General features: G+C 36.5%; 1 protein-coding gene across 2 annotated transcripts in view; it reads right to left on the reverse strand.

The window, feature by feature from the left end:
* The window catches only part of pphln1 (periphilin 1), a 123,512-nt gene that overhangs the window by 9,846 nt on the left and 85,671 nt on the right, over positions 1-27,995 (reverse strand). For both annotated transcript variants that reach the window (XM_051919691.1, XM_028810813.2), the window contains exons 6-8: positions 14,634-14,716; positions 13,300-13,422; positions 4,228-4,362 (exon numbers count right to left, since the gene is read on the reverse strand). In XM_051919691.1, the coding sequence (XP_051775651.1) occupies positions 4,228-4,362; positions 13,300-13,422; positions 14,634-14,716 (341 nt within the window). The remainder of the gene's footprint in view (positions 1-4,227; positions 4,363-13,299; positions 13,423-14,633; positions 14,717-27,995) is intronic.

Below are 27,995 nucleotides of genomic sequence, written 5' to 3' on the forward strand. Positions count from 1 at the left end.
TGACTGAAAAAACACTGAAAAAGCGGTCTAATGTGACAAAAGCTTAAGTCATCAAATGACATCTCAGAAACTCTCTGAGACTGCCTGAAAGTCATTATAAATCAATTCCTCAGACTCCTGTTTGGTCTGGGGAGCTCTTAGGCAAAACCACTGCCTCTTGCTATCACTGTACAAAGGGTCTCCTTCTTAATCTGACAGCTTTCTTCACCAATAGTGTCAACAATTGTGAACCAAACACCTGCTTGCAGCTGTCTCTACTGTTGTTTGGAATAGGGTCTATTCAAATTCTACACTTTTTCTTCAGATATGCACAAACAGCACATACAATGGTGATTGGCGAACTTGCTTGAAACAGAGGAATCTTCTGCTTTTTCCCAGTACACTCTTGTTTGTTGTTTAGGCATTTCAAGCTGGTCCTGCAAAAGCTCCATTCACTTGAGCCAGATCATTACCAAGTGAGCAGTTAACAGATTGCCCACTTTCTCTTCATAGGTGCATAGAACACTTGATCTTGTGTCAGATGATTCCATTATAAAGTGAGTCACTGATGTTTGGCCCACTCTACTCTGGTACCAGGTTCATTTTCAAGCAAACTCGTATATAGACACAGTGTCTGCTATGGTCAATCCACTGTTTAGCACTGAAACAAAATTCAATTCTCTAATTTAATTCAGGCATATCATTACTAATTATCATTACTAATTATACCCCGCCATGTGTTTGCTCGAGTCTCCCAGCAGAACTACAGAGCCAATAGGTAGCAATACCATTTCAAGCTCTGTATCTAAAGAGTCTTGACAGGCAAAACACCCTAAATAGTAACAATATAAAATTCCTTAGTAGGGATTTAATAATCTTTCCCTTTGGTCAATACTTTTAGTCTAATGGATACTAGCATAAATTCAAAGTATATCTCAGATGGAACCAAGCAATAGAATGGCTAAACTATCAATGGGAAAAAACACTTTTTTTTTCTTTGCTCAATGGTTGCAGAAATTCTAAATATTGTATATCCTCACTGAAAACAGAAAAGTGCAGGAACTCAATCTAGACAGGGGGCACAAATACATCCAGTTTAGTTTAGCATCACCAATCAACCTATCACCCATATCTTTCTGATCTCAGTATGAACTAGAATGTTCTAAAGAAACCCACACAAACAAAGAAAAAATATGTTTTCAAATTTCACACTAAAATCACCCCATATTCAATACAAACCTGAAACTGAATTAACTGATGACAGCGTTAGTACAAATGAAGGCCAGGAAATAACTACCAGTATGGGTCATATGATATGTACTGTTTGGCAAAACTTGGCAAAATGTTTTTTTGCAGCAAATATGCTGTGTTCACTGGTGAACTTGTTCGCGGAATACTTTCCAGGATTATTCAGTGTGCAGCTGGCTTTGATGAACATAAGCCCTCCCAAATACCCCATAATGCACTGCAAGGCCAACATGACATCACAGAGCAGCCATGCCCAGAAATTTAACACGTGTACAATAAGCTTACTCCATCTCACGTTTATGTCACTACCCAGTCTCATTCTTGAATGCGTGATGTCCACCCGAATTTGTACCCCACATATGTTTATTTAACAAAAAAAAAAAATTTATTGTAGTAATAGTAGCACTTTTTCAATTTAAGGGGTACATTAGCTGACCATAATGAGAATGCAATGAAAATACTTTGTTGTTCTGGAAAAAAAAATCAAAGTATTTTTTAACTTATTGGTAGCTTGCATCAATTTGATATAATTTGTTAGTGGTTATCTGTTCAGCATAGTAGGAAGACACTTCTCTAACCCTCAGTGACACTTAAAAAGGCCACTGTAACATTATAGTAAACATAAAGCTAGTTCAGTTTCTCCTTCCGCATTGACTTCAATGCATTATGCTGAAGTTCCTGAACATTTACACAATCTTGCTGAATTGAAGGCGAAGTGAAGTTTGTGGGGTTCACCCAGCACTAGTATTTTATTCAGATAAACACATCTCATGGGATTAAACTGTTAAACATCCTAACTTTGAATGTATGGTATAGAAATTCACTGCTTTCAGCTATAGACTATTTAATCCTTAGAGATTTACGTATAAAGTAATGGAAAAAAAAAAATAAAAATTATGAATATATTCATGAGATTGAGGTTGTGATAATTCATTAATGTCCTATCTATCTTAGGACTATATAACAACATTGGGTTTCATTTATGAAACTTTCATAAATTAACACATTTGTGCGTAAAAGGTGATTTTACTAAAATCTTACTCCACTATTACAAGCCACAATTAAAACCTTTTTTTTCTTAATACCTTGTGTAGGTTCATAACTACCAATCAATCATAAATTGTCAAGCACATGCACTTTGTCAGTTTACTGTAATTCACACTCATCAATGCCCCAATATCTTACCATACATATATGTGCTGCCACGAGTGCCCAGGATCTACCAAAATGTCAAAATTGGAAAAAAAAAAACAAAGAAAACTTTAAACAAACTGAGACTGAGGTACTTTTAACAGACGTTAAAGGTATGCTCGATAACAGCCAGTGCTGTTCCATGTGCATTATTACAGTATAAGCCCATTCCTGTGGCTTCTATGGGTTGTTTAGAGGCGTCAAAGCCATGTCTTTAATGGGTAACCCCTGTTCCCTATGGATATAAACAGCCTATTTATACCTCTCAAAGAAATATAATTTAATCTACAGGAGAAACTTTTACTCTTACCAAGAAGCCAGCCATCTCACACCGCTCCTCGTTCTAGACACATGCCAACATAAGTTTGCTGCAAAATGAAACTATCATGTGTACCGTTGGGCCATCGGGCAACAACATTGAGCAGCACACACTTTGCATCACATATAATTTGTATGTTCAAGAATGGAAGTGTTTTCCATTTATATCAGCAAAAGCATCATTGGATGGAGCTTTGATTCATATATTTGTGAAGTCTAGTACACCAATGACCCTGGGTAAGTTGGACAGCTCCTAAAACCCTTGACTAACTTCCACTTGACTTTCCGCACCGTATTAATACTGAACATATAACCCTGCATTGGTGTTAATATGCCATTAAGTTCTCCAGGTACCATACGGCTCATAGATGGCTGAGAAATCCCAGACCTGTCTACAATCTCCCGTTGAAATGTCCCTGAAGCCAAAAAGCCAAGTGTCAACAGAACTTGCAAATGTACAGGTATGGCACGGCTTCTTAAAGTTGATCTTTGGAGAATAGGGTCCATTATAGTGCATAAATGCACCAGAATGGGTCGGGTTATCTAAAACAACTAAACAACCATTCTTCACTCTCTGCCAACACATTAGTGCAATCCCAGAATCTGCACTCTCTCCTCACTACACCCTGAGCCTAATCATGCAGTAGTGCGAGATCACCCATTGTTACGTCCAATCAAATCAGGTTTATACGAAAATACACTCAATTAGGCACATATCTGTGTGGTGTGTTTACTGAGAAACTAAACAAGCCACCTGTACATGCACACACACACATAACACTTGGTTCTGAGCATGTATAAAATCCATTTGTTTTTACAAACAGACGGTCCTTACTAAACAAATTTGTTCTGCTCATGTTTCATGAATGAGACCCACTATTTTAATGTTTGCTAAATTATTCCTTCAGTCAGTTGAATAAAATGTATTTCTATACAGCACTCTTCACTGAAAACAGGCTCAGAGTGCTTGGCCTAAACAAGTGCAGGTTATTAAATCTATATTTTCCAGGTCATGACTGCCGATTTATTTGATCGCTAAATTTTAGTAAGGAATATATCAAGCTAATTCATGTCTATTAAAAGAGGCAAACTGATATCAAATACTAGAACACATTTTCTGAATTTTATAACATATGTACATACAATTACGTGTAATAAGGACTTAATACATTTTTATTTATACAAGGCGCCTTTCAGAGAACCCAAGGACACCGAACAAACAAAGGTAAAGGTAGTAATGACATTTTTTTAAATAAAGGTATACTAATATAAATCATGTTTTGTTTTGTTTGTATGTACAACCAGTCCTATTTATGGGATGATGCAAAATGCTTCTGTCAGTTTCACAGTAAAGCATTCAATGTGCATAACAAAATTTCTCTGTCAGAAGCAAAGTACTACCATAGTCCTAGCATAACAAAGCATTCTCAAAAAGTAAAAGTAAACTCTCCTTCAAAATTTCTATTGCATTGTAATAAGAGTGTTACAAACCTTTTCAATATCTTTTGCTTTTGCTGCAATCACTTTAGATCTTTCATTCAAGGAATCTTTTTCAGATTGATTGATAATGCTGTCCTGGCTGCTCTGTGGTTTTTCATTCTCTTCCTCAAGCTTTCGTCTTGTGTCCTTCAAAAAAGAACAAAACAAAAAAGTAAAAAAAAAGTAAGGGATGTCTGAACCAACACAGAAATCAGTTTTAAAAAAATGAAGTTTGAAAGCAACTCAGTATTCTAGTTTACTCTAATATCTATTCTTTTACTTTTAAACTGCTTTAATAATTTTCATATAACTAAAGGATTCAAATGTATTACCAGGTTTTGTTTTTCAATTAGATAAATCATGAAATTTTGTATCTAGTTAAGTAATAATAATAATAATACATTTTATTTATACAAGGTGCCTTTCTGAGAAGTCAAGGACACTGAACAAACAAACAAACAATAAATAAATAAAAGATACATTATAAACAACTTAAAACATCAGAAAATATATATAAAAAAAACAAACAAACAAAGACACTGTAATCATAAAGAAAAAGCCATTTTAAACAGATGCGTTTTAAGTTTACATTTGAAGGATGAAAATGATCTGGTATTTCTAAGCTCGGTAGGTAATGAATTCCAGAGCTTGGGAGCAGAACGGCTGAATGCTCTGCTTCCCATGGTGGTTAGACGGGCAAGTGGGACGGACAGATGGAAGGAGGAAGAGGATCTAAGTTTACGGGACGGAATGGCAACATGGAGAAGGTTGGACAGGTATGGAGGGGCAAGGTTATGAATGGCCTTAAATGTTAATAGTAGAATTTTAAAATCAATTCGAGACTTAATCGGGAGCTAAAGAAGCTGCTGCAAGTCTGGAGTAATATAGTGAATAGATATGGTTCGAGTAATGATGTGTGCTGCGGAATTCTGGACTAGCTGAAGCTTTTGGGAGAGATTTATTAGAGAGACCAAAGAGGAGTGAATTACAATAGTCCAGACGAGAAGTAACAAGACTGTGAACAAGAATGGCAGTGGTATGGGGAGTGAGGGCGGGGCGGATGAGATTAATATTACGTAGGTGGAATTAAGCAGACCGTGTGATGTTATTAATGTGAGATTGGAAAGATAAGAGTACTGTCGAGGATGACACCCAGACTCGACCTGAGGTGAAGGGGAAACAACGGAGTTATCAATAACAAGAGAAAGATTATTGGCTTTGGATAGTGATGATTTTGAGCCAATGAGGAGAACCTCAGTTTTGTCACTATTTAAGAAAACTCGAAGAAAACCATGATTTAATTTCAGCAATGCAGTCGACAAGCAAAGATGGTGGAAAGGAAGAGGTGGGTTTACTAGCAACGTAGAGCTGGGTGTCTTCAGCATAACAGTGAAAATTAATGTTATATTTACGAAAAATATTGCCAAGGGGAAGAAGGTAAATAATAAAAAGAAGAGGCCCTGGGGCACACCTGAAGTAACAGCGGTGGGTTGGGATGTGAAGGTTTTAAGCTGAATGAACTGAGTGCGGCCTGAGAGGTAGGATCTAAACCAATCAAGTGGAGTATAGGTAATCCCAATCAAAGATAATCTATTAAGGAGAGTGGTATGACAAATAGTATCAAGGTGGATGAGAATAGTAATTAGACCGGAGTCAGCAGCCATAAGAAGGTCAATGGTAATTTTAACAAGTGTTGTTTCTGTACTGTGAAGGGGGCGAAAACCAGACTGGAACTTTTCATATAGATTATTATGAGATAAGTGGGAGTGAAGTTGGATAACTACTATTTTTTCAAGAATTTTAGAGATAAAGGGCAAAAATTACTAAAATTAGTAGGATCAACACCAGGTTTTTTCAGTATTGGATTCATTAAGTTGTGAGGAGTCTTGAGGTTGCTGCCAAGTCTCGGTTAAACAGAGAAAGTCAAACTTATGGTCAATAAGGAGATCCTGAATGAGATGTCCCTTGCTCGTGAGTGAGCGGATGTTCAGTAGACCGAAGCTGACATTGTTGCTGTCGCATCTGACAGTGGTGTTAGTCAACCGAGCAAAGCTGGCTAACATGCTGTGGTCAGCATTCCTATCTGTGTTACGTGGAGGGTGCAGAGAGTTGGACCAGAAAGAGTTAACTCCTTTTAAGGCGTCTATTCGGAATCTCTGGCGGGACCCACGATGGATGTATCTCCGTCGAGGGAGAAATATGACATCTGGGTCGAAATGCAGCACAGACAACAGAGGCACAGACTGGGGGAAACGCAGTCGAAGCAGCTCAGCAGCTGAGTACTGGAGGAGGCCCATCGCAAGTTGGATAGCGAGCAACAGAAGACACCAAACAAACATTAACCAGGTGAACATCCTACCAGTCCACATTGTAGGAGAGGCTACAGACAGCTCAGGCGTCCAGAGAACAAACCAGGTAAGTTTTGAAACGAAACGGGGGTTAGGCTGAAGCTAATGTATACACAGCATACACAGCCATGCAGAGATATCAGCAAAAATGGCAAAAATACCAACAAAATCACCAGTCATAGCAAAATCAATAGCCTAGTTACCGGCGAGTAGCGGTGACCAGTCCTGCCAGCGTTCACTCAAACCAGAAGTCAAATGTCAGTACTAAGTAATGTGGTTAGTTCATCACTGCCAAATATGGTATGCTTAAAAAGGTAAGGGATCAATCCAGTTAGCATTATAAAGAGACAGCATATTTTTTCTTGATTAAAAATAGAATAAGGTTTGCCCATTCCAAGCTTGTAGCATCAACTGGTTTAAGACATACTGTATTTACAATGAAGTAGTTGATAAAAAGTAAATGGAGTATTTTCACCGTCAGTTTCAGAATTTTTCCAATTGTTTATATTTTTTAGTTGCAAGGCTCAGCTGCAATACAATCCAACCCTTTAAAGATCTACCATACATACTCGCATTTAAGTTCTCCCACGGAGAAGTTGGGGCTTGATTTTACTGTATAATTTCCAGCATTTTATAACGTTGGTCACATAAGCTGAATGCAGAAAACTCACATTACTGGTGAAAAAGATTATGAAATGCTAACGCCCACCTGAGAGAGTAACCGCAGAGAACACTGCCTTTTTTTCTACGTATTGTGCCTACGTAATCACACGGTAATACCAAAAGTATTTCAAAGTAACGTTTACACTGTCTTGTGATTTTTGTATCTCACACTCTCATGCACCTTCACAGTAAGTGCATCCCTTATCTATAATGGAGCGTTTGATCAGAAGAAAATATGAAGCTGGTTTTAAATGAAAGGTCGAAGTGGCAAAATAAATTGGTAACTGTGCTGTTGACACAACATTTGATGTGTCTGAGAAACTGGTGCAAAATTGAAGGAAGCAAGAAGATGTAAAAAAAAAAAAAAAAAAAATTAAGTGTTGCATTTTTGAACGATTGTATAAGTCGGGATCTGATTTTCTGGGTTTCAAGACTCAACTTATACGCGAGTACATATGGTATTTACAATTCAGTTATAATAAGAGCATACACCAGTAAAAGAAGACAACTGTTACTGTGCAAAATGAAGAGGGGGACTAAGTAAACAAAATAGCATATTACCAAATAACCAAGAGGAGGAATGAACAAGCAGGTAAACTTTATTATAAGAATGAAACAAAGAAACTCCCTGGAGTCTCTAGGGGCCTGCCTTCAAGTACTTATCTCCTAAGATGCTTAGTAAAACATATGCTTTAAAGGTTTGAAGTTAGTTTGAAGGCACATTTTAAAACTGGGATTAATTTAACTCAGATGTTTAACCTTGGAAGGTGCCGAAGCTCCATTCAAAATAGGGAAGATTCATTTTTAAAAGGTTGACTGCTCTATACAAAGTATACCACTGCATACCATAAATTTGAGGAATGAACATACTTTGGCAGACCAATTACTGCCCTAGACGGCAAATAGCAAAGGTCTTAAATCACCTTAAGTGGTTTTAATGGCACAATGTTATTATTCGTTAACACACTATACACATTTACTATGCAGAATAGACACTTGATTCTACATAGTGGGAGGAGCTTTTTTATTTCCCTTTCAAAATAGAAACAGTACTTTTGGTTTATTACAGAGCACTAGTCATAAAAAACATGCTGTACTTGCAGTTGATGGAACATCTGCAGTCGATTTAATATCCTTAGGCATTCTATTGACAAGTAAAAGCTTCAAATTGATTTTTTTAAGACTACAGTAAACACAAAGCTGTGACACAACATACATAATACAGTAAAATATACAAGTCAGCAGTGGGAAAGTGAATAATAAAGTCAAAACTGCAAGTACAGCAGGAATTCCAAACAAAGCAAACAAAGTAGATGTTAGATGTTCATGACATATTGTGATATCTTTTGCCATATACCTATCACTCCATTTACCGAATACACTTATAACATTTTTAAAGCCACAGTAAGCATCTTGTACAAGGCAAGAACTAACCAACCATCCACAATAATGCACTTGTCAACTGCAAAATACATACACATTTTGTTTCCCTTTAAGAAATAATGCTCCATTACTTTTCCTATTGGCTTCATAAGAGACTCCCATTCCTACCTTTAATAAAATATGTCCCTAAACCTTTAATAAGTAAGTGTTAACCATCAAATATGAAAATATTTCTTTTTCTGCATGAAAATGTTGTATATCGTATTACAATGCTAGACTACAAAATTATGTAAAACCGCAATAATTTATAATCACTGTTTTGACTCCTTTGTTCTAAACTGCATTTACTTGCATAATTTCAACAGGTCTCCATCAATAATCTACACCAAAAAATTGACAATCCCCTTTGGGTTTGGGTAAATCCTTACTTATACACATTTGGCAAAAAAGAATAGATACATAAATACCCATTAATTAACTACTGTTTCACATGTGCTATTGCCTAATGAATTACCAGTCTTTAATTTTTAAAAGGACAACTTGGTTCCACTTTTTTGATTCATGACCATGTGCTACCTTATACTGACCAAGAACCATTGTTTCTTTTCAACCTAAATGTGCTCTTAATATCTGTTTGTCATGAACATAGTATAGATAATAACATCTTGATCTCCAAGGCTTCCTCTTATTTTCCTTAATCTTTATCTCTGCATTAGGATTCTGTGCTTTTTAACTTACTCTTAAGACCTTGTTTAAGTAACATTATAATACATATTTAATAAACATAAATGGTTATCAGTTGGATGCCAGAGCGCCCAACTACTAAGAACTTTGAGAGTGTCATTTTAGCTCCAAAAGGTACATGTCAGCTGAGAGAGTAAACTGCAAGGCTCCAAGGAGAGTGAAAAGAAGTATGCATCTAGTTTTAAAAGGGAATGTAAAGTTTATGCCAGTTGCAACAGAATAAATTACAATGCCTCCTTATATGTGCCTAAGCATGCCTATCAAAGTAAGCAAGAGATCAGCCTGCAGTCACAAGTTTAAGACAAATGGTCTGTCCAGGGCACCTAGTCATCTGGCAAAATATTCAGAGATATTATCTTAATCTCTGATTAAAATGTTGATAAAACTCAGAAGGCAAGGTTGAACAAGATGTTGGCTAATGCTAGGGCTACATAAGATGTCTTAATTTAGTTTAGGCTTTCAAAGTACAGTTAAGTGAACTTTTAGAACAAGCTCTCCACATTCTACATTTCTGTCATATTGTGTAGTCTTTAAGCAACCTCAGTCTCACCCACACACACTGAAAGAAATATTTTGCTTTCATTCACTGCTAACACCTTTTCCCCCTGCATGTCCGTGGATAAATGCGCTGAACTCATTGTAATAAAATTAATATGTTTAATTTGTAATTCCTATTAGTTGTTTCCCAATATCAGTCTTTTGGTACAGCTAAAGATGTGAGTCTATTTGAAAACACAATAATGCTACTGAAAACCAATCATTTTTAGAATGACATAGCGCTACATATCTCTGAACTGCTCCGTGAAAAAAAATGATTGGATAACCCTTATCGTCGTACAGATGTGAAAATATCTTGTGCAACTGACAGGATAGCTTTAACACCACGTACAAGATAAAGTTAGATTAAAAAGTGTACAGAAAGTTGAGCTTTTGGGGCTACCGAATTAACGACCAAGGCTACGGCGGTTCATTTTGTGGTCCACTTCCATGTCTTGTAACACGGTGAAATAAAAAGCACACAGGGACACGGAATGTGTGATGAAAGGAATGTGTGATGGTTTGGTTAAAGGAAGTGATGGTTAAAGGAATGTGTGATGGTTTAAGGTATGTGTTTTATGTTTACAGTTATCAGTATGTACACTCATACAGAGCCCTTGATGGGATATAGTGTATTTTTTTTTTTTGGGAAGCAATTTGGTGTGTACAACTTACTAATGTGGGCCCACCACTTACTACCTTGTACCCACTACATACTACGTACCCACCATTTATATATCTCTTGCTCATTACTTAATATCTCGTGCGCACCACTTACCATAGTCTGTGCACCAGGTACTTTAAGATCGCGCCAGCTATTACTGCGTGTTTGCCGCATACATTCAGATGTGGCAACTGTATCATCGCATGCAACTGTACAACATTTTCTGGAAACCAGACTTATCGCTAAACAGTTTGATTTTTTCACTCATAGAGTTACATTCTACAGAAATGGATATTGGCAAGTTTATAGAAGCAGACTATACATTCAAGCCCAGATCTTTGGATCCACAAAGCATTGGCAATGACCACTGTTTAATAAAAGGAAATGACATTTGTTAGCTAACTACTCAATCTATTTACTAGCTTACAGCTAGCTTATTATTAACACAAGTTATGAAAGGAATTCATATTTCACATATTGATTATATGTGAAGTTTACCCAGTCCAATGTGGGTATGCTAATTTAATTCTCCTGTAAAAATGGCACATGCGAATATCTACAATGATGGGACTGTGGGAATTAACATGCACCTAAAGAGTTAAATCCAAATCTGGCCACTTTAATTCCCATATTTTCAGATAAGTGATATGCCCTTGCTAAAAAGCCCAACTTGAATATTCTTGTCAAATCCACTGACAAACCTGGCACACTAGTTCATCCACTGTACTGTGCAAAACAAACTGCGATATTTAAAGGGCACAGAGGAGAGTGTGGCAGGTGGATGGAGGCTGTGCCCAGCCAGGAACACCAAGAAGGACCGAGAGAGGGACTATGCCTCCCCCAGACTTTGAGGGTGATTGGTGCAGGGGCACTGTGCGGGACTGTGTTGGGAACAGTAAATATTATGAATATATTATTTTTCATCATGTTTTTGACTAGATGGATCCATAAGTTAAATTGTAGGTGATACTTGCTTAGCGCAAACGTAGGTACACCTGGTATATTAATTGGCTAACTTACGACGATTATCATGTAAAATGTGTGGTGAAGTCTCAAGCTATAATTGTTAATTCAGATCATGACAGATAGCATGTCATGCTCTGCAGATAAAAGCTCTGCAGTTAAAACTTATTGTCAGAGATACATTGAATCATTATGATCTGTATAAAATGCAGCAGTACTTTTACTGAAATGAAGATACTAAATATAGTACAAGTTTATCCACTGTATAAGTAACGTGCCATCAAGTCATGCTTAGGGATCGTGCTTCCACCTCCGTTAATTTCTGCAGGAACAAAGATAATTTAAGTTGGTTGGCATTTTCACCTAGCTGGAAATGTATAAGCAGTTCAAGCAAGCTGATGCCATCATGACTACAGATAGCAGACACAAGTTGCTGTTGCACCCACAATTCTTCTGGCAAGTTGTGGTTTTGCTTTGAGAAGCAGCTGTGAGATGAACATAAGAGGAATATATTAATTAATTCACTGAGAACCAAATAGTTTCGTGTGGACAGAAATGACAAGGAGGCAAACAGACATGACAACAAATGTGAAAGAGAAGAAATCAGTAGTCAATTCAGTGTGCCCTGCTGACAATCTCTCCAACATCTTATCTATTATTATATAGTAGCATGAAGCCAACTTAAGACTAGAAGTTTAAATTAAGGAAATGTTTCTATTCCAAAAAGTTTATCAGGTGAGTGTAAAACTGTACTAAGAATTGACATCATCTTCTTTAGTTAAGTAATGCACATTTTAGTGAGTTCAGAGAATGCCTTTACAGGTGATGATGTTATGTAGTAATAGAAAAATAGCAAAGCAAGTGAGTTTTATATCTCTAAATAATCAGTTACACATTTTTCTGTTTTGAGAAAAGACATTGTTTTCCACAATATGGATCATTTGTCATTATATGGCTTTACCAATGGCAATATATCAAAATACAAATTCCTTCTTGACTCAATGAATTGCTAAGATTTTTGTTTTTACCCTCACAGTGGACGTTCTTGAAAATAAGTGATCAATTTATTGTGTTAACCAACAAATGATCAATCAAATCAATACTTAAAACAAAAGGCTAGACAAAATCACATTTAATATGTGTGCACTGCAGTTAAGTCTTATGATCCCATAATTTTGTGCCATTAACCATTTAGAAAACATTACTTTTCTAGCTAGGAGCAGTGAACAAATTTCTAAAACACATTCAGTTTTCTGAAACATTGAAGTGAATAATATCATGTCTTTGAGCTGGGGCTAAAATGGTGGACACAAGCTTACTGTTTTGCAACACTTCTCTACCCACATAATAGCTGTCACAGCAAGCCTGTACTTTCATCCCCAACTGCTCCTCTTGTGCACTCAATGCAATATTGCTGAAAGATGCTGCAATATTACGTTGATAATAAATCTGTTAGTGATAGCCACAGTTTCATACTAGTTCTCCTTAACCGTGTAACATATATTTCTGACTGTCTTTGTCCTAGTCAGCTGCTGTAGTAGCATACATTCCTATAACAGCAACATGTAGCTTAAACTCAATACAGTTTATGACTCAAATTATTTTCCTGCATTTTTATACAGACTGCTCTCAGTTCTAACATTACAACCCAACCATAAATTTGAATGCATATTTAGGATGATAAATGAACATTACAGCATTTATATAAAAAAAAAAAAAAACTGTGAGAAAACCCAAATGGGAGACTGTAATACATCGCTGCATCAGACGACTTCTTCTTACCTTTTCTGGAGGAGCATCTTTAAACCTGATTTCAGCAGACGTGTCTTGAGTGACAACAGGTTCCTCAGTAGCAGGCTCTGAAGTAGGTGAAGGATTGTTGATTTTATCTGAACTTACTGACAACTAATGGAATACAAAAAAAGATATATTTTTTTAGTTATTATTTGGTTATAACCATACTGTACTAACATGCTTAAAGTACGTAACATTACAGGATATTATTAGTTGGGACCAAAAAAAAAATAATCACAAAACAAAATTGGGAAATAAGCTATAAATTATAAATTCATAGGTCATATTACTATACATTTTTTAAAAAGATTTAGAAGTGATATTCATATCAAATAGTGTTATAAGACACAGTAAATAAAAGAAAATGTATAAATTAATGCCAGGAATGTAGATAATTATGTAACTTGTCATTGCAGGGAATGCCCCAAATGGGAATTCTCCTACAGCACCCATGAAATAAGGAGGTAGTAGCACATTGAAAAAAAGCCAACATTTGTCAAGTGTATGCATGCTTGACTCATTAACAGTGATGTTGCAGAGAACAGACTCAATGCATTACGACTTCTCCAAGCAGCAGGGAATCCTCACAAGAGACAGGTCGAACTTTGTTGACTTGAACAAATGTTGCAAGACAAAGTTGTGCTATATGTTTGTCACTGCTAAAGATGGCTCTGGGTTAAACATCTTTGAGATTGTGGCTTATAGTAGCCCTGACCTCAGGAAGCAATCCTGGGAGAGCTTATAAAGCCTTCTCTTGCAGGTTGATGAGTGATCTTAGAACCAGGAGGAAACATGAATGAATAATTACTAGCAGGTGAAAAAGATGTCATTGCTTATACTGGGAACTGAAACTGCTTATTGCAATTCTGGGAGATGGAAAAGCCAGAAAGCTACTTTATACCATGTGCTCTGGGATAAAGATCTATGGAAAAAAAAAAAAAAAGTTCAGTGGGGAACTAGCCTCATCTCCATTTCATTATTGTACTCTTATTTTATTCATTCTTTCTGTGTTTGTATTTAATGGAACATTTCTTGAATTGCATTTAAGAAAAGTACTGCTGTTACTCTCAGTGTTTAGAGATAACAGGAAAGCCCTCTTATTACAAAGCACAATGCAGAATTTAGTTATCCTCTACATATAAAGAACAAGAAAGATAAAATCATTCACCAGACCAACCTTTACTAGTGTATAAAGGCAGACAAGACCTACGAATTCATTTTTTACAAGCTAGTATCAAGGTCCTACTGAACTTTATTTCATGACCCACTCCAATGCATGTAAAATCAGATAGATGCCTGTAATCAAAACAAAAATGACGAACCTTTGAAGTGGACTGACCAGTGGGGCTGAGTGGGGATGTATCCCTTGAAGTATTTACGGAACGATTACTTAACCTTTCCCTGCCTGTGTAAAAATAAAAAAGGCGATGACCATTGCACAACACATTTTAACTTGTTTTTAAACAAATTATACTAAAAATACAAATTAAAGTTTCAATTAACATTTGTAATATTTTGAGAAATAATTGCACACTTTACATAAAAAGCATATGTACTCTGATTCAAAAGCTTAAGGGAGTACAAAAATATTTAATACATGCATCTGTCTACATAATAAATATAAATATTCTAAATGTTTGCTGAACCACACAGGAAATCCCCTCATTAAGCTGTCTGGATGCAGAAAATAGTCAAGTATATTCAGTTGACAGGCAATTACATTAATTCAGGAGTTCAAGGACATGTAGTCTTAAAGAACCCTGTTATAGGCATTTATTACAAGAAATGTTTATTAAGGTAGATTTCATTTTAGTAAGGAATGATTCATAAATTTAAGACTTTAGGAAAACTCTAGCATTTTGATTTGAGTGCTTCTTAGAGTTATGTTGTCTGGAGATGTGTGCTCCAGAGTGTATTAGCAATGGCAAACTGGTCTATGTGGAGAGGCCAGAAAAAAACAATCCATGAATGACCCTAATGATAATTCACATCGTAGAATGTGAAAGCAGGAATTTCAAAGTCCACCTCTGAGGCCAAACCTGAGAATGGTTTCCACTAACATGCAGTCCTGTCTGGCTTAATTAAAAAAATACATTCAGCCTAGTGCTGGGCGGTATACCAGTTCATACCGAAAACCGTTTTTTATTTTTTTTATGATATGGATTTTTCTTTTACCGCAACACCGGTTTAAATTGCCTAAACGACGTTCGGAACGTTGTGCAGCGGGAAACTGTTCAAGTGGGGACTTTTTTCACTGCTACACCGCTAAACACAGATTTGTTGCACTAGGGCTCTTTTTCACTGCTACACCACCAAATAGTGGGCGGTAGCATAGGAATGCTGCGTGGTGAAAATGGACAGAGAGCCTGGAGATACTTTAGTTTTAAAAGGTCAGATGTGTAAATACTGTTTCTATACTACTGAATAATACTGCAAGCCAAGTTGTACTTGTTTTAATTGTTTTCAATACAGTGTAATGTACCTGGGTACTGTGTAATAGTGTGACGACATGTTTTCAAACCCCGTCTTAAGTTATATAGCACATTAAATGCTTTGTGTTAAGTGATTCTTAAACTGACTTCTTCTTGCACTAAGAGGAGGCACCGGCAGCAAACCCCGCACAGAATACATTCACTTTATGATCTTCCTTCTCTCTGAACATTTAGAATGCTAAAATAAATACTTAATATAATTTTCATGGTGAAATGCATTAAAGCATGCATTAATCATATGGGCGGCGTGCCTGCCTTGCATTTGCATGTTTTTCTGGTGGGTTTACTCGGCGCTTCAGTTTCCTTTCAAAGTCATGTAGGATGTGGGGTTTTGTTGTGCTATATTGACCCTGCTAGTGTATGTTTTGCTTGTATTCATCCTTTGATGTGCTGGCGACTCGTTCAGAGATGGGCGCAACTCTGAATGGATGGCATAATTAAACATGTATAACGAAGATATTTTTAAAGTTCTGAACACTCCGTGGGCTAAGTTTATAACTAGTTTTAATTTCACAAAGACGTTTATCGTGTGGTGATTGGTTATGTGGAGAAAGAAAAAGGATGGATAGGAACAGGGGTTTTAGTACGTCAGATAGAGACAGCACACGTGCAATAAAGAAAGCCCGCTCAGAAGAACATGCATTGAATTCTGTGTTCGTGTCTCCGACCACCAGATCACAAACCCAACATTTATACAATATTTAAGTTAAACCTGTGCGATAGCTATTCATACATCCAGTTTTTTGGAGCCTCGTCACACCTGCGATAAAGTTCTCTGCACTGAACATAATAGTGCAACTATCAGTAATAATACTATTATTTATTTTATTGTTATTATTTATTAGTTTAAATATTATGCAGTTTAATGATGAGAAAGTTGTTTAAAAAGTCACTTTAACGTGTCAGTGGACAGAGATTGTTAACATTAACAGAAAGTGTAGTTGGTTTACAAAAAATATTTACTATTTATTCCTTTTCTAAGACATATTCAGTGCAATACAACTTTTGACAAGCACTTCTGGATATTTTACTAAGTCTGAATGTCTCTTTGTATGGTTTAAAATATGTTGTCAAAATTATAGTTTGTTTTTGCAAAATTTGTTCAATAAAAAGGTTCTATATTTTGACTGCATCTGTCATGCAATGTGATACCTTCTCCATTAGTGCCACCCCCTTGAAAACTATCACTTTATGGCGCAATGCAAACCTGGATTAATACTTGTGTGCACATTAAAATGTTTTTTTTGTACAAAGTACAATACTCTTGACAGTGGAATAGGTTATTCTTAGCCAGTAATTCCAGTGGAAAATGTGGTTAACATCCACTCATGCATGGGGAAAAAAATACTGTGAAACCGGGATAATTTAGAAAAATACCGTGATATAGAATTTTGGTCATACCGCCCACCCCTAATTCAGCCAAAACATTTTCAAACAGTACAGTACTAGCAGTTCTGGATTTTCAGTACTTTAAGTAAATGTCAACGTTCTGCTCAAACTATCCTCAACATTTGCTAGGGTACATGTGAAAAAATGTCTGTTTTGTTGAACTTCACAAAGTGAAAGTAAAGGTAGAACGGTTTAAACATGGTGCCATTCAGGTGTCATGTGAGAGTGACAGGAATCCAGGAAAACTAGACTTTGGTGATGGAAACTGCTTCTTCAGCTGTCAAATGAACAGAGCTGGAATTGGAGTTTGCGAAATACTGGTTTGAAATAGTTGGACTCACCTCTACAAATAATACTGGTGCTGGAACCAGACTTTTTAATCAAGGGTAGGCTGACAATAAGGAAGTGCTCATAAAAAGCAAACTCAAAGTGGAATGTTCACTATGTGAATCTAGCAGTTGAAGTAAAATACCTCCCAAGTGTGAATGCTTCTGACATTGGGTCTCAAATTGACTTCTTACTCATCTTACTGCTACATTCAGGACTGACAATATCCCCTTGCCTCAACTTAAGCTATTAAGGAGATTCTTATCCATGTGCAAAAAAAAAAAAAAAAAAAAACTCGAAACTTTAGTGTAGCCTTACCCAGATTATATTGATAGGATGCAATCTATAACAGACTTGTGTTTCTGTTAGAATGTCAGAATATTTCTGACATTGGGTCTCAAATTGACGTCTTACTCATCTTACTGCCGCATTCAGGACTGACAATATCCACTTGCCTCAATTTAAGCTATTAAGGAGATTCTTATCCATGTGCAAAAAAAAAAAAAAACTCGAAACTTTAGTGTAGCCTTACCCAGATTATATTGATAGGATGCAATCTACAGTATAACAGACTTCATTAATTTTATTACTGTGGAAATAAAACCATATGGAATGATTCTTGGAAAAGGCCTGTATTAATTATTTTTAATAGAACTTTATTTGTCCCCAGGGAGAAATTTGGCTGGATTTAAATGTTAATCCTAAAATATTGCAGCAACAGCAGTAATATCTCCTCCAGTTGGGTTTTGTCATTAAAAAAAAAAAATTCAAAATACGTTTATATATTATGGAGTTGTGGAATGGGACATTTATTAGTAGTATTTATTATGAAGTATTCAGGTATACCAATGGGAAGAAGAATAAAGGAAGGCATGTCGGATTCTGTATCTCCAGAATCTGAATGCAAAAAAACAGGATGAGAAGCTGTGAGCCCCAGAACTGAAGTAGTATACTTGGATGTAGAACTAGAATCTGTAGAACCTGACAGATGTAGAGAAGAAAAGTGGATATCAGGAGAGACTAGCAGAGAAGTTGGATAAACTGGTGTAAGAGGTAGGAGAGAGAAGAAATGGAAATGTGATGTGATTAAGCCGTGCTGTAACACTCCAAAAAAGGTCTATGGAAAAAACAGAATAAACACTAAGTTCTGAAGCATCGATGGGGATGTGGTGGACTATAAAAGTAACAAAGCGACCGTGTGGTGAGATTTGGAAAAACAGAGTTTAATTAAAAATTTTAAGAAGACTGACCGAAAGGCAAGTAATGAGTATTAAAGATAAACATGGTTGGTAATGCAGGAAAACAAAGTGTTTAATGAGAATAGGTTTTAAGAATGGAGAGGAAAGAGAAAGAGGGGAATCACCAGGAAGGAAAAAAAGTGTAAAAAGAAAAAGCAGGAAGAAAGGAGAGCACTGGTAAACACATAAAGAAGAGGCAGAAAAGGCTTTTAACAATATGATATACAATCAGTATGAAGATTAGAAGGGCAGCTGGATATAACAATATTATTCTTGAAATTATTAAGCATGGAGGAATGAAATCAGTGGTTGCAATTATTCCCTTAATAAAGAAGGGTTGGACATGGCCATCAATGCCAGAGGAGTGGGAGGCTAATATCATAATACTGATACATGAAAAGGGGAAAAAGACAGAATGTGGAAACTATAGAACCATGAACCTATCATCACTGTCATACAAAACGCTGAAGAAAAGACTCAGGATGGTTACTGAACACACTCAGGAACAAAAACAAGCAGACTTTAGACCAGTAGAACCGATGCTCAACAATAAATTTATTCTTAGGTTTGCAGCAGAAAAGGCACTGAATAGAAACAGAAAGCTGTTCTTCATCTTTCAAACTCAAAGATACCTTTGATGCGGTACCAAGAACAGAGATTTGGAATGCTATGTAGCACTGAAGAGCTATTAGCTGCCCTGAATGCCTAATACAAAGGATCACAGCAAACTGTAAGGCTCAATGCAGTAGTTTCTCACCCTTTCCATGTTGTTAAATGAGTCATGCAAATGGGATAGCTCAAGTCCAATGTTACTTGTTATTTTTATGAATGAAAAACAAACAAAAATGTAAAAGACGGATCACTGGAGCAAAGATAGGAAACTTAGGAATGTGGTGCATATTATAGCTCCTAGGTTTTGCATATGATATTCTTGTGATAGAAAAGAGCTGATAGGAGTTGCAGAAATGTGTAAAGGTGTGGGAACTATAGGATTTAAAGATGATCTTTCACTACAGACTACTGTATTCTGTTTAGAGACTTGAAAATTACATGGGACTCTCAGGAACTATCCTCTCATGGTTCTAGTTCATACTTATCAAACAAATTTCCGTAAGTTCAACAAGTGAGTTCTTAAGTTACATGTGATTTCCCTCAGGGATTATTATCATTTTCACTTTACATGCTATCCTTGGAAGGTATAGTTACATGCTTGAATGAGCAATAACCCCTTGTCAAAAAAGGAAAATCTGAAATGTCACTAATTGGGTGAAAACTATACAGACAGTGAAAAGTTCCTGTCACTTTTAACTCTGGAGGCCTAAACAGTGTTACTAAATAAGCCCACAAATTAAGCCACTGATACCACTTTGTTTTTACCAAACATTTCTAAAACCTGATTTTCCCATTTTAAAACCATGAGGGAAAAAAAAAAATCAGTATTTTTTACTTTCTCGTATAGGGAAAGTATTGTAATCGTCCAAAAAAATTGAACCTCGAGATTTTGATGAATCTCAGTGTTTTAGACCTTCCCGAGTCCAATTTACTTTCTCATAGGGAAAGTATTGTAAACGTCCAATAATTTGATTTCAAGATTTTGATGAATCTCGACGTTTTAGACATCCTGGAGTCTGAAAATACCATTTTTGGAATTATGTCTGTCTGTCTGTGTGTGTGTGTAAACACAATAACTTGAGTACGCTTTCACTTAGGTCAACCAAATTTTGCATACAAGTATTAGGTACAAAACATGGATTTCTATCAACTTTTGAGCTATTTCCGCTAATCAGAAGTGATATTTATTAATCCATGCAGCTGCAGACTCCAATTTATTCAACTTTACTTTTATAATAATTGTTCAATATATTATTAATTTGATTTGCTGTGGATGGTTCTTTAATATACATAATATAAAAATTTAATCACTGTTTTGTAGTTTACTCCTCAAATATTTATCTCCATATATGAGTATACGAATAAGCCTAGGGGAGACCACTCCTGATTTTTATTTTTATTTTATTTTTTTACATATGAAGAATATACAACAGTTAAATTATGCATGTATATTTAATAGAACTGACTATTGCAATATATCATTGACAAAGACAAATCATTTTTTACAGCTTTTACTCTAAACACTGCTACAAGAATCATTACTAGAACTGGGTATGAAGACCATATACCTCCTGTTCTTAAGTGTTTACACTGGACTTCCACTTAATTTTAGGGTTAAACTAGAGGTTCAATCTTCTTCATTTAAACGGAAGAGGCTCTGCTCTGTTTAGTATACTTATATATAATAGAAATTATCATAGTATTAAAGATAATAATCCAAGTAAATGTGATATATCTTTGTTTTTGTTGATTAATCTGTGGAATGCACCTTGAGTTGCATGTTAATTTATTATAAGGTGCTATATAAATCAAGTTGTTATTATTATTATTATTATTATTATTATTATATGTTAGTCAAATAGAAATTGCTACATGTTCAACCTAATTGTTGCATTTATGTATGTAAATGACGAATAGTTACATTAATTCTACAATTGTATTATAGGAGAAAACTTGTTAAATACTCTTAGTTTGTAATGAATTGAAGAGCTGTATACAAAAATAAACCTTTTCAATTGATTGTGTCAAATTTTTGCAACTTTGTTAATCTGGAATACAAAGGTAATACAGAGGTAATGAATAAAAAGTACATGTTTTCAAAGGGGGCATGCTACTATCTAACTTTAAATTTTATTATGGGTTGCGAATAGATATGCTAAGAGAATATTTAAATAATCCTAAAGAAATTCATTTGTAACCACGTGGAAATCCTATACAAAATCCACCATGTATGGTTTGCTCTGCACACCGCTTAGAACTAATTACTGACAAGTTAGCCACAATCCAGTGGTTCAATATGCTCTTAGAACACTGCGCCAGTGCAAATACACTTGAAATATAAAGCTAATTTACTACTGGATGAAGAACATAGAACAATGAAAGCTGTCATTTTGTAGTGAACAGAAGCAAAATGTACTTGTTCTCCAATAAATGAGCACAACAAAAGAAATAAATCATAAAATTAAAGTAACATCAGAGCCAAGGCCATTTTCAGCCCAAAAAAGCCTAACAGGAGACGCACAAAAACAGCTAATCACGAAACTCATGAAAAGCAGTGATGTGCTGCTGTACATGTATGCATTCCCTTGATAAAGTGCAAGTTACTACTTACCAAATAATCTATATTTAAATTTTCAGGGTTCTTTTTTTGTTTTATTTCTTTATTTTTTTAAATATGCAGTTTTTTTGCTTCTTTGATATCTGCCTAAATACTTTCTTTTAAAATATTAGGACACTATTGACGCAAACAAGTTATCTAGCCCAACAAGGTCCCAAATCTTTTACTAATTTTCTCCTAAGAACATTGTGTCAGGTTTTGAAAGCCCCTGAAGTCCTACTCTCTAGTAAACTATTTGGTAATATATTCTATGTTTCAATGATTCTTTATGTGAAGAAATACCCTCTAATGTTTGTGCAGAATTTTCCCTAAACATGTTCCCAATTTGCATCATCGAATTCTTTTTAAAGTAAAAGGTGGGACCAATTGTAATATACTGTTCCTAAATTTAAACACTTCAATCAAGTTCTCACTTAATTTTCTTTTACTTAAACTTAAGAGATTCAGCTTCAGTACAGTAATCCCTCGCTATATCGCGCTTCAACTTTCGCGGCTTCACTCTATCGCGGATTTTATATGTAAGCATATCTAAATATATAACGCGGATTTTTCGCTGCTTCGCAGGTTTCTGCGGACAATGGGTCTTTTTACTTCTGGTACATGCTTCCTCAGTTGGTTTGCCCAGTTGATTTCATACAAGGGACACTATTGGCGGATGACTGAGAAGCTACCTAATCAGAGCACACAGTTAAATTCCTGTGTGCTGATTGGCTCAGCGACAGAGTGCTGCATTAACCAGGAAGTCTCATCTCACTCATTCAGCATTAACGTACTCCTGCTACTGCTTCAGGGGCCGTGTCCAAGCGCCAACAGAAGATGCAGATGATTGCAGAAAAGGTAAAAGTTTTGGATATGTTGAAGGAAGGGAACAGCTACATCGCTGCAGGACACCATTACGGCATCAATGAGTCCACGATTCTTTTTATTTAAAAGGAGGAAAAGCATATAAGGTCTACGGCCGCAGTGTCCTTTAATCAAACGAGTTGCAAGTGGACGTAATAAGGCAGTAGTCTGGATGGAATCTGCTTTAGGGATTTGGATTGAAGAGTGCTGGAAGAAGAACAGCAGCAGTGCTACACAGTCGCCTGAAGAGGCTCCTTTAGAAGAGCTGTGACGCTATCCTTTGTTGTGCAGTAAAATTAAACTCATCGTTATCGGACAAGTCGTCGTGTCATTGTTGGTGAGTAACCATAATTAATTATCTACGTACAGTACTTATTACATGTACATAGTTTAGTGTCACTGTACACACATTTTACTGTATACAATTTTTCTTGCATTGTACGTATTTATTGCTGGTGGCCTGTCTGTCGTAATGGCTGTAACATGTGTGATATCGGAGACGCTCGATATCTTTAAAATAATATTTAGGTTTTACTGTATATAAACTGTGTTTACATACATCATTTCAACGAATTTTACCTAATATCTAAGAGAATACAAAGAGTTTATGCTGTATAATTGTGCGGGAAATGTTTATAATAGTGTGGGAGAGTTTATAAGGGCTTAAAATATATAAAAAGAACCATATGAACATATGGTTTCTACTTCGCGGATTTTCACCTTTCGCGGGGGGTTCTGGAACGCAACCCCCGCGATGGAGGAGGGATTACTGTATTCCCTTACAGCTTAGTCCTAGAATCAGTCTAGTCACTCTTCTCCAGCACTGAATATGCCATTTATAGATGTACTGCTTTTAATGCAATAAGGTCCTACTATGACTGTCCACGTATGTCTGTTTATGCTTCTGCCTGAAAAACCTTGGACCCAGTAGGCCGATTTTGTTGAAATTTGGCACACTTGTTCTTAAAGGAAATGTATTGAAACAGTTCACTTTTTGTTGAGATATCTCAAATAAAGTGCACTGTATAAAGATTTGTCTCAAAATCTCCCAGTGAAAAGCATTGACAAATTTGTAAACTCGCCTATCTTAAAAAAGAGAAAAATTCTATGTGACTTCAATTACAAATCAAAATGATTGAGAGAGGTCACTTCAGCGTGTATATTTACTATTGTTTTCCTCTTTCACTTGTCCAATGGCTGCTCCAAGAGACCTATACAGATATTTTAACTCGCTGTGAGACACTTTTTTTTTCAAAAATGTTACGTTGAATAAATTTGAATTACAATTATTTACAAACCCTCCACAATGAACAACTAACAACAGCACACCAATTTATGCCATTGTTACAAGCTTGAATTGTTATCTGCTGACTAGCAAGGCTATTTGGGCTATAGTTTTAACAACAGTACATCATAATTGAACAGTGTTGTTAAGGAGCATATACAGTATTTAATGCAGTCTAACATAGCACATAATTGCATTCTAACACTGATGTTCTCTTTGAATACAACTCATTGCTACCAAAATACTGAATAAATAAATACCTAAAAAAAAATTAACACGCTTAAATATTCAAGTCCCCAAACACGTCAGACATTCTTGTAATATAAAGAACAAAACTGTACACGGTACTACACAAGGCCTCACTAGTACATTACATAAACTAACTCCCATCATTTGTAACCTACACATCATGATATATAATTTAATTTCCAATTAGCCTTCTTTACTGGCTTCTGTACACTGCTAAATGTAGAAAATGACAAGTTCACTATTACTCCCAAGTCTTTTTCATAAACAATATCTTTGAATTTTAAAACCTCTCACAATATGTTCAAATCTAACATTTTTACTTCATGTATGTAACAGCTTAAATAACTAAATTTCAACTGTCACATATCTGCCCAAGGCTTTGTTCTGTTCATCTGAATTTAGATTATCTGTGATTCAACCTGGTATATCATCATCTACAACCTTAACCACCTGCTTATTTATACAGATTTTATTACACATACACACAAATAAACATACATACATACATACATACATATCTCATAAAAATTGAGTACACCCCTCACATTTTTGTAAATATTTTATTATATCTTTTCATGGGACAACACTAAAGATATGACACTTTGATACAATGTAAAGTAGTCAGTGTACAGCTTGTATAACAGTGTAAATTTGCTGTCCCCTCAAAATAACTCAACACACAGCTATTAATGTCTAAACCGCTGGCAACAAAAGTGAGTCCACCCCTAAGTAAAAAATGTCCAAATTATGCCCAATCAGCCATTTTTCCTCCCCGGTGTCATGTGACTTGTTAGTGTTACAAGGTCTCATGTGTGAATGGGGAGCAGGTGTGTTAAATTTGGTGTTATCGCTCTCACACTGGTCACTGGAAGTTCAACATAGCACCTCATGGCAAAGAACTCTCCGAGGATCTGAAAAAAAAGAATTGTTGCTCTACATAAAGATGGCCTAGGCCAGGGGTCTGCAACCTTCACTATCAAAAGAGCCATTTTGCCCCCTCTTCCTCCAAAGAAAAATACTCTGGAGCCGCAAAACATAACACAGCTTATAAACTTTTAAAGGTTTTAATCTTTTTTTAGATTTTACATGTTACAACCACGGAATACAACAAACAGAAGTGCAGTGTGCATGTGTAGGGCTACTTTGAAATAAATTAAACTGAACTATGCAGGCCTATTTGGGTCCTTCCTATACCTGTGTAAAATTAAAATAAAAACTAGCCCACTTTAATATAAATAAAACATTTAGCTGTAGCTTAGCAGCTTTAAAAAAGTAAACATTAAATTCCATTTCAGTGTGCTGAATCAACTGAAGCAACTGAATATACAAAAAAACCTACATCAGCTCAGGGTCCGAAATGAATGTGTTTTGTTTTTCTGAAAAATAATAGCCTATTAAATGCTATTGTTGTCACCTGTTTAAAGTGACTTCTGTTTCTGAAGTTCGCTGCTGATCATCTCTATGTCGGGGCTGTACAATGTGACTTTGACCTTCACACAGGACTGCAGGCTCTCATGTGTGAGGCAGGAGCGATATTTGGACTTTATGAAGTTCATGCTTGAGAAAACTTGCTCACTTAAGTATGTTGTGCCAAAGATGGACAGGACTCCAAATGCATATTTTTTCATGTTCATATACATTTCGGGAATGGCACTCCATGTGTCGAAAACAAATTTGTCGGGTTTGGGGAGGTTTTCAATATCACTCCATTTGTGCTCTTTAGCGAGAGTAGCCTTCTGACGGGTGACTTCTTCAAGATCCGCTGTCAGGCATTTGAACTTGGACACCCATTAATCTTTATCTGCTATGTCGTCCAGTTCAATTTCTAGATCGGGCTTACTCCTGTGAATGCGGATGTGTTCAGCAGGGATGGGTCGATGTCCAGGGGTGTGACAGGGAAGGAGAGAGTGTGTGTTTTTCCTTTCTGAACTCACTGAATCTTTCTCTAAATGCAGCTTGCATTTTCTGAACAATTTCCCGTTTGTTTTTAAAGTCGGAGAACAGATGCTCTGATATTTTATGAACGATTCTTTCATGTATTCTCCGTCTGTGAACGGCTTACCCCTCCTTACGATCTGTTGAGCTGCCACAAAACTAGCGGCTGTAGTTGACTGTGTAGAAGTGATCCACTTTTTGAAAGTATGTTTGCTCTGTTCAGCTTTCCGTTGCAGTTCCGAAATTGCTCTCTTTCGCTTATCTTCACTTGGGTATTTTTCAGTGAATGCTGAGAGCTTGTTTTGAAAATGTCTTTCAACGTTACATTTTTTGTTGTTCGATAATTTATCGCCACATATTAAGCACACCGGTAAGCCAGCGTCGTTGGCGGTGAAGGCAAATGCTTCTGTCCACGCAGAATTAAACTCTCTAAATTAGATGTTAAAATGTATAACAGTAGTAGTAGTAGTAAATAAACATTATATATATATATATATATATATATATATATATATATATATAAGTTAAATTAAGAAATTGCCATTATTCATTTTCATGGTTTTATTTTTTTGTCAAGGCCAAAGGGAGCCACTGCAAGGAGGCTGAAGAGCCGCATGTGGCTCCAGAGCCACGGGTTGCCGACCCCTGGCCTAGGCTATAAGAAGATTGCCAACACCCTGAAACTGAGCTGCAGCACGGTGGCCAAGACCATACAGCGGTTTAACAGGACAGGTTCCACTCAGAACAGGCCTCGCCATGGTTGACCAACGAAGTTGAGCGCACGTGCTTAGCATCATATCCGGAGGTTTTGAAAATAGACGTATGAGTGCTGCCAGCATTGCTGCAGAGGTTAAAAGGGTGGGGTGTCAGCCTTTCGGTGCTCAGACCATACGCCGCATACTGCATCAAATTGGTCTACATAGCTGTCATGCCAGAAGGAAGCCTCTTCTAAAGATGATGCACAAGAAAGCCCGTAAACAGTTTGCTAATGACAAGCAGACTAAGGACATGGATTACTGGAACCATGTCCTGTGGTCTGATGAGACCAAGATAAACTTATTTGGTTCAGATGGTGTCAAGCGTGTGTGGCGTCAATCAGGTGAGGAGTACAAAGACAAGTGTGTTTTGCCTACAGTCAAGCATGATGGTGGAGAGATACAGTTCATTGAGGGAACCATGTATGCCAACATGTACTGTGACATACTGAAGCACAGCATGATCCCCTTCCTTCGGAAACTGGGCCGCAGGGAAGTATTCCAACATGATAATGACCCCAAACACACCTCCAAGATGACCACTGCCTTGCTAAAGAAACTGAGAGTAAAGCTGCTGGACTGGCCAAGCATGTCTCCAGACCTAAGCCCTATTGAGCATCTGTGTGGCATCCTCAAACAGAAGGTGGAGGAGCGCAAGGTCTCTAACATCTGCTAGCTCCGTGATGTCGTCATGGAGGAGTGGAAGAGGATTCCAGTGGCAACCTGTGATGCTCTAGTGAACTCCATGCCCAAGAGAGTTAAGGCAGTGCTAGAAAATAATGGTGGCCAAACAAAATATTGACACTTTTGGTACAATTTGGACATTTTTCACTTAGGGGTGTACTCACTTTTGTGGCCAGTGGTTTAGACATTAATGGCTGTGTGTTGAGTTATTTTGAGGGGACAGCAAATTTACACTGTTATACAAGCTGTACGCTGACT

This window comes from Erpetoichthys calabaricus, chromosome 1, assembly GCF_900747795.2.
Source record: "Erpetoichthys calabaricus chromosome 1, fErpCal1.3, whole genome shotgun sequence".
In the NCBI taxonomy this organism is placed as follows: Eukaryota; Metazoa; Chordata; class Cladistia; order Polypteriformes; family Polypteridae; genus Erpetoichthys; species Erpetoichthys calabaricus.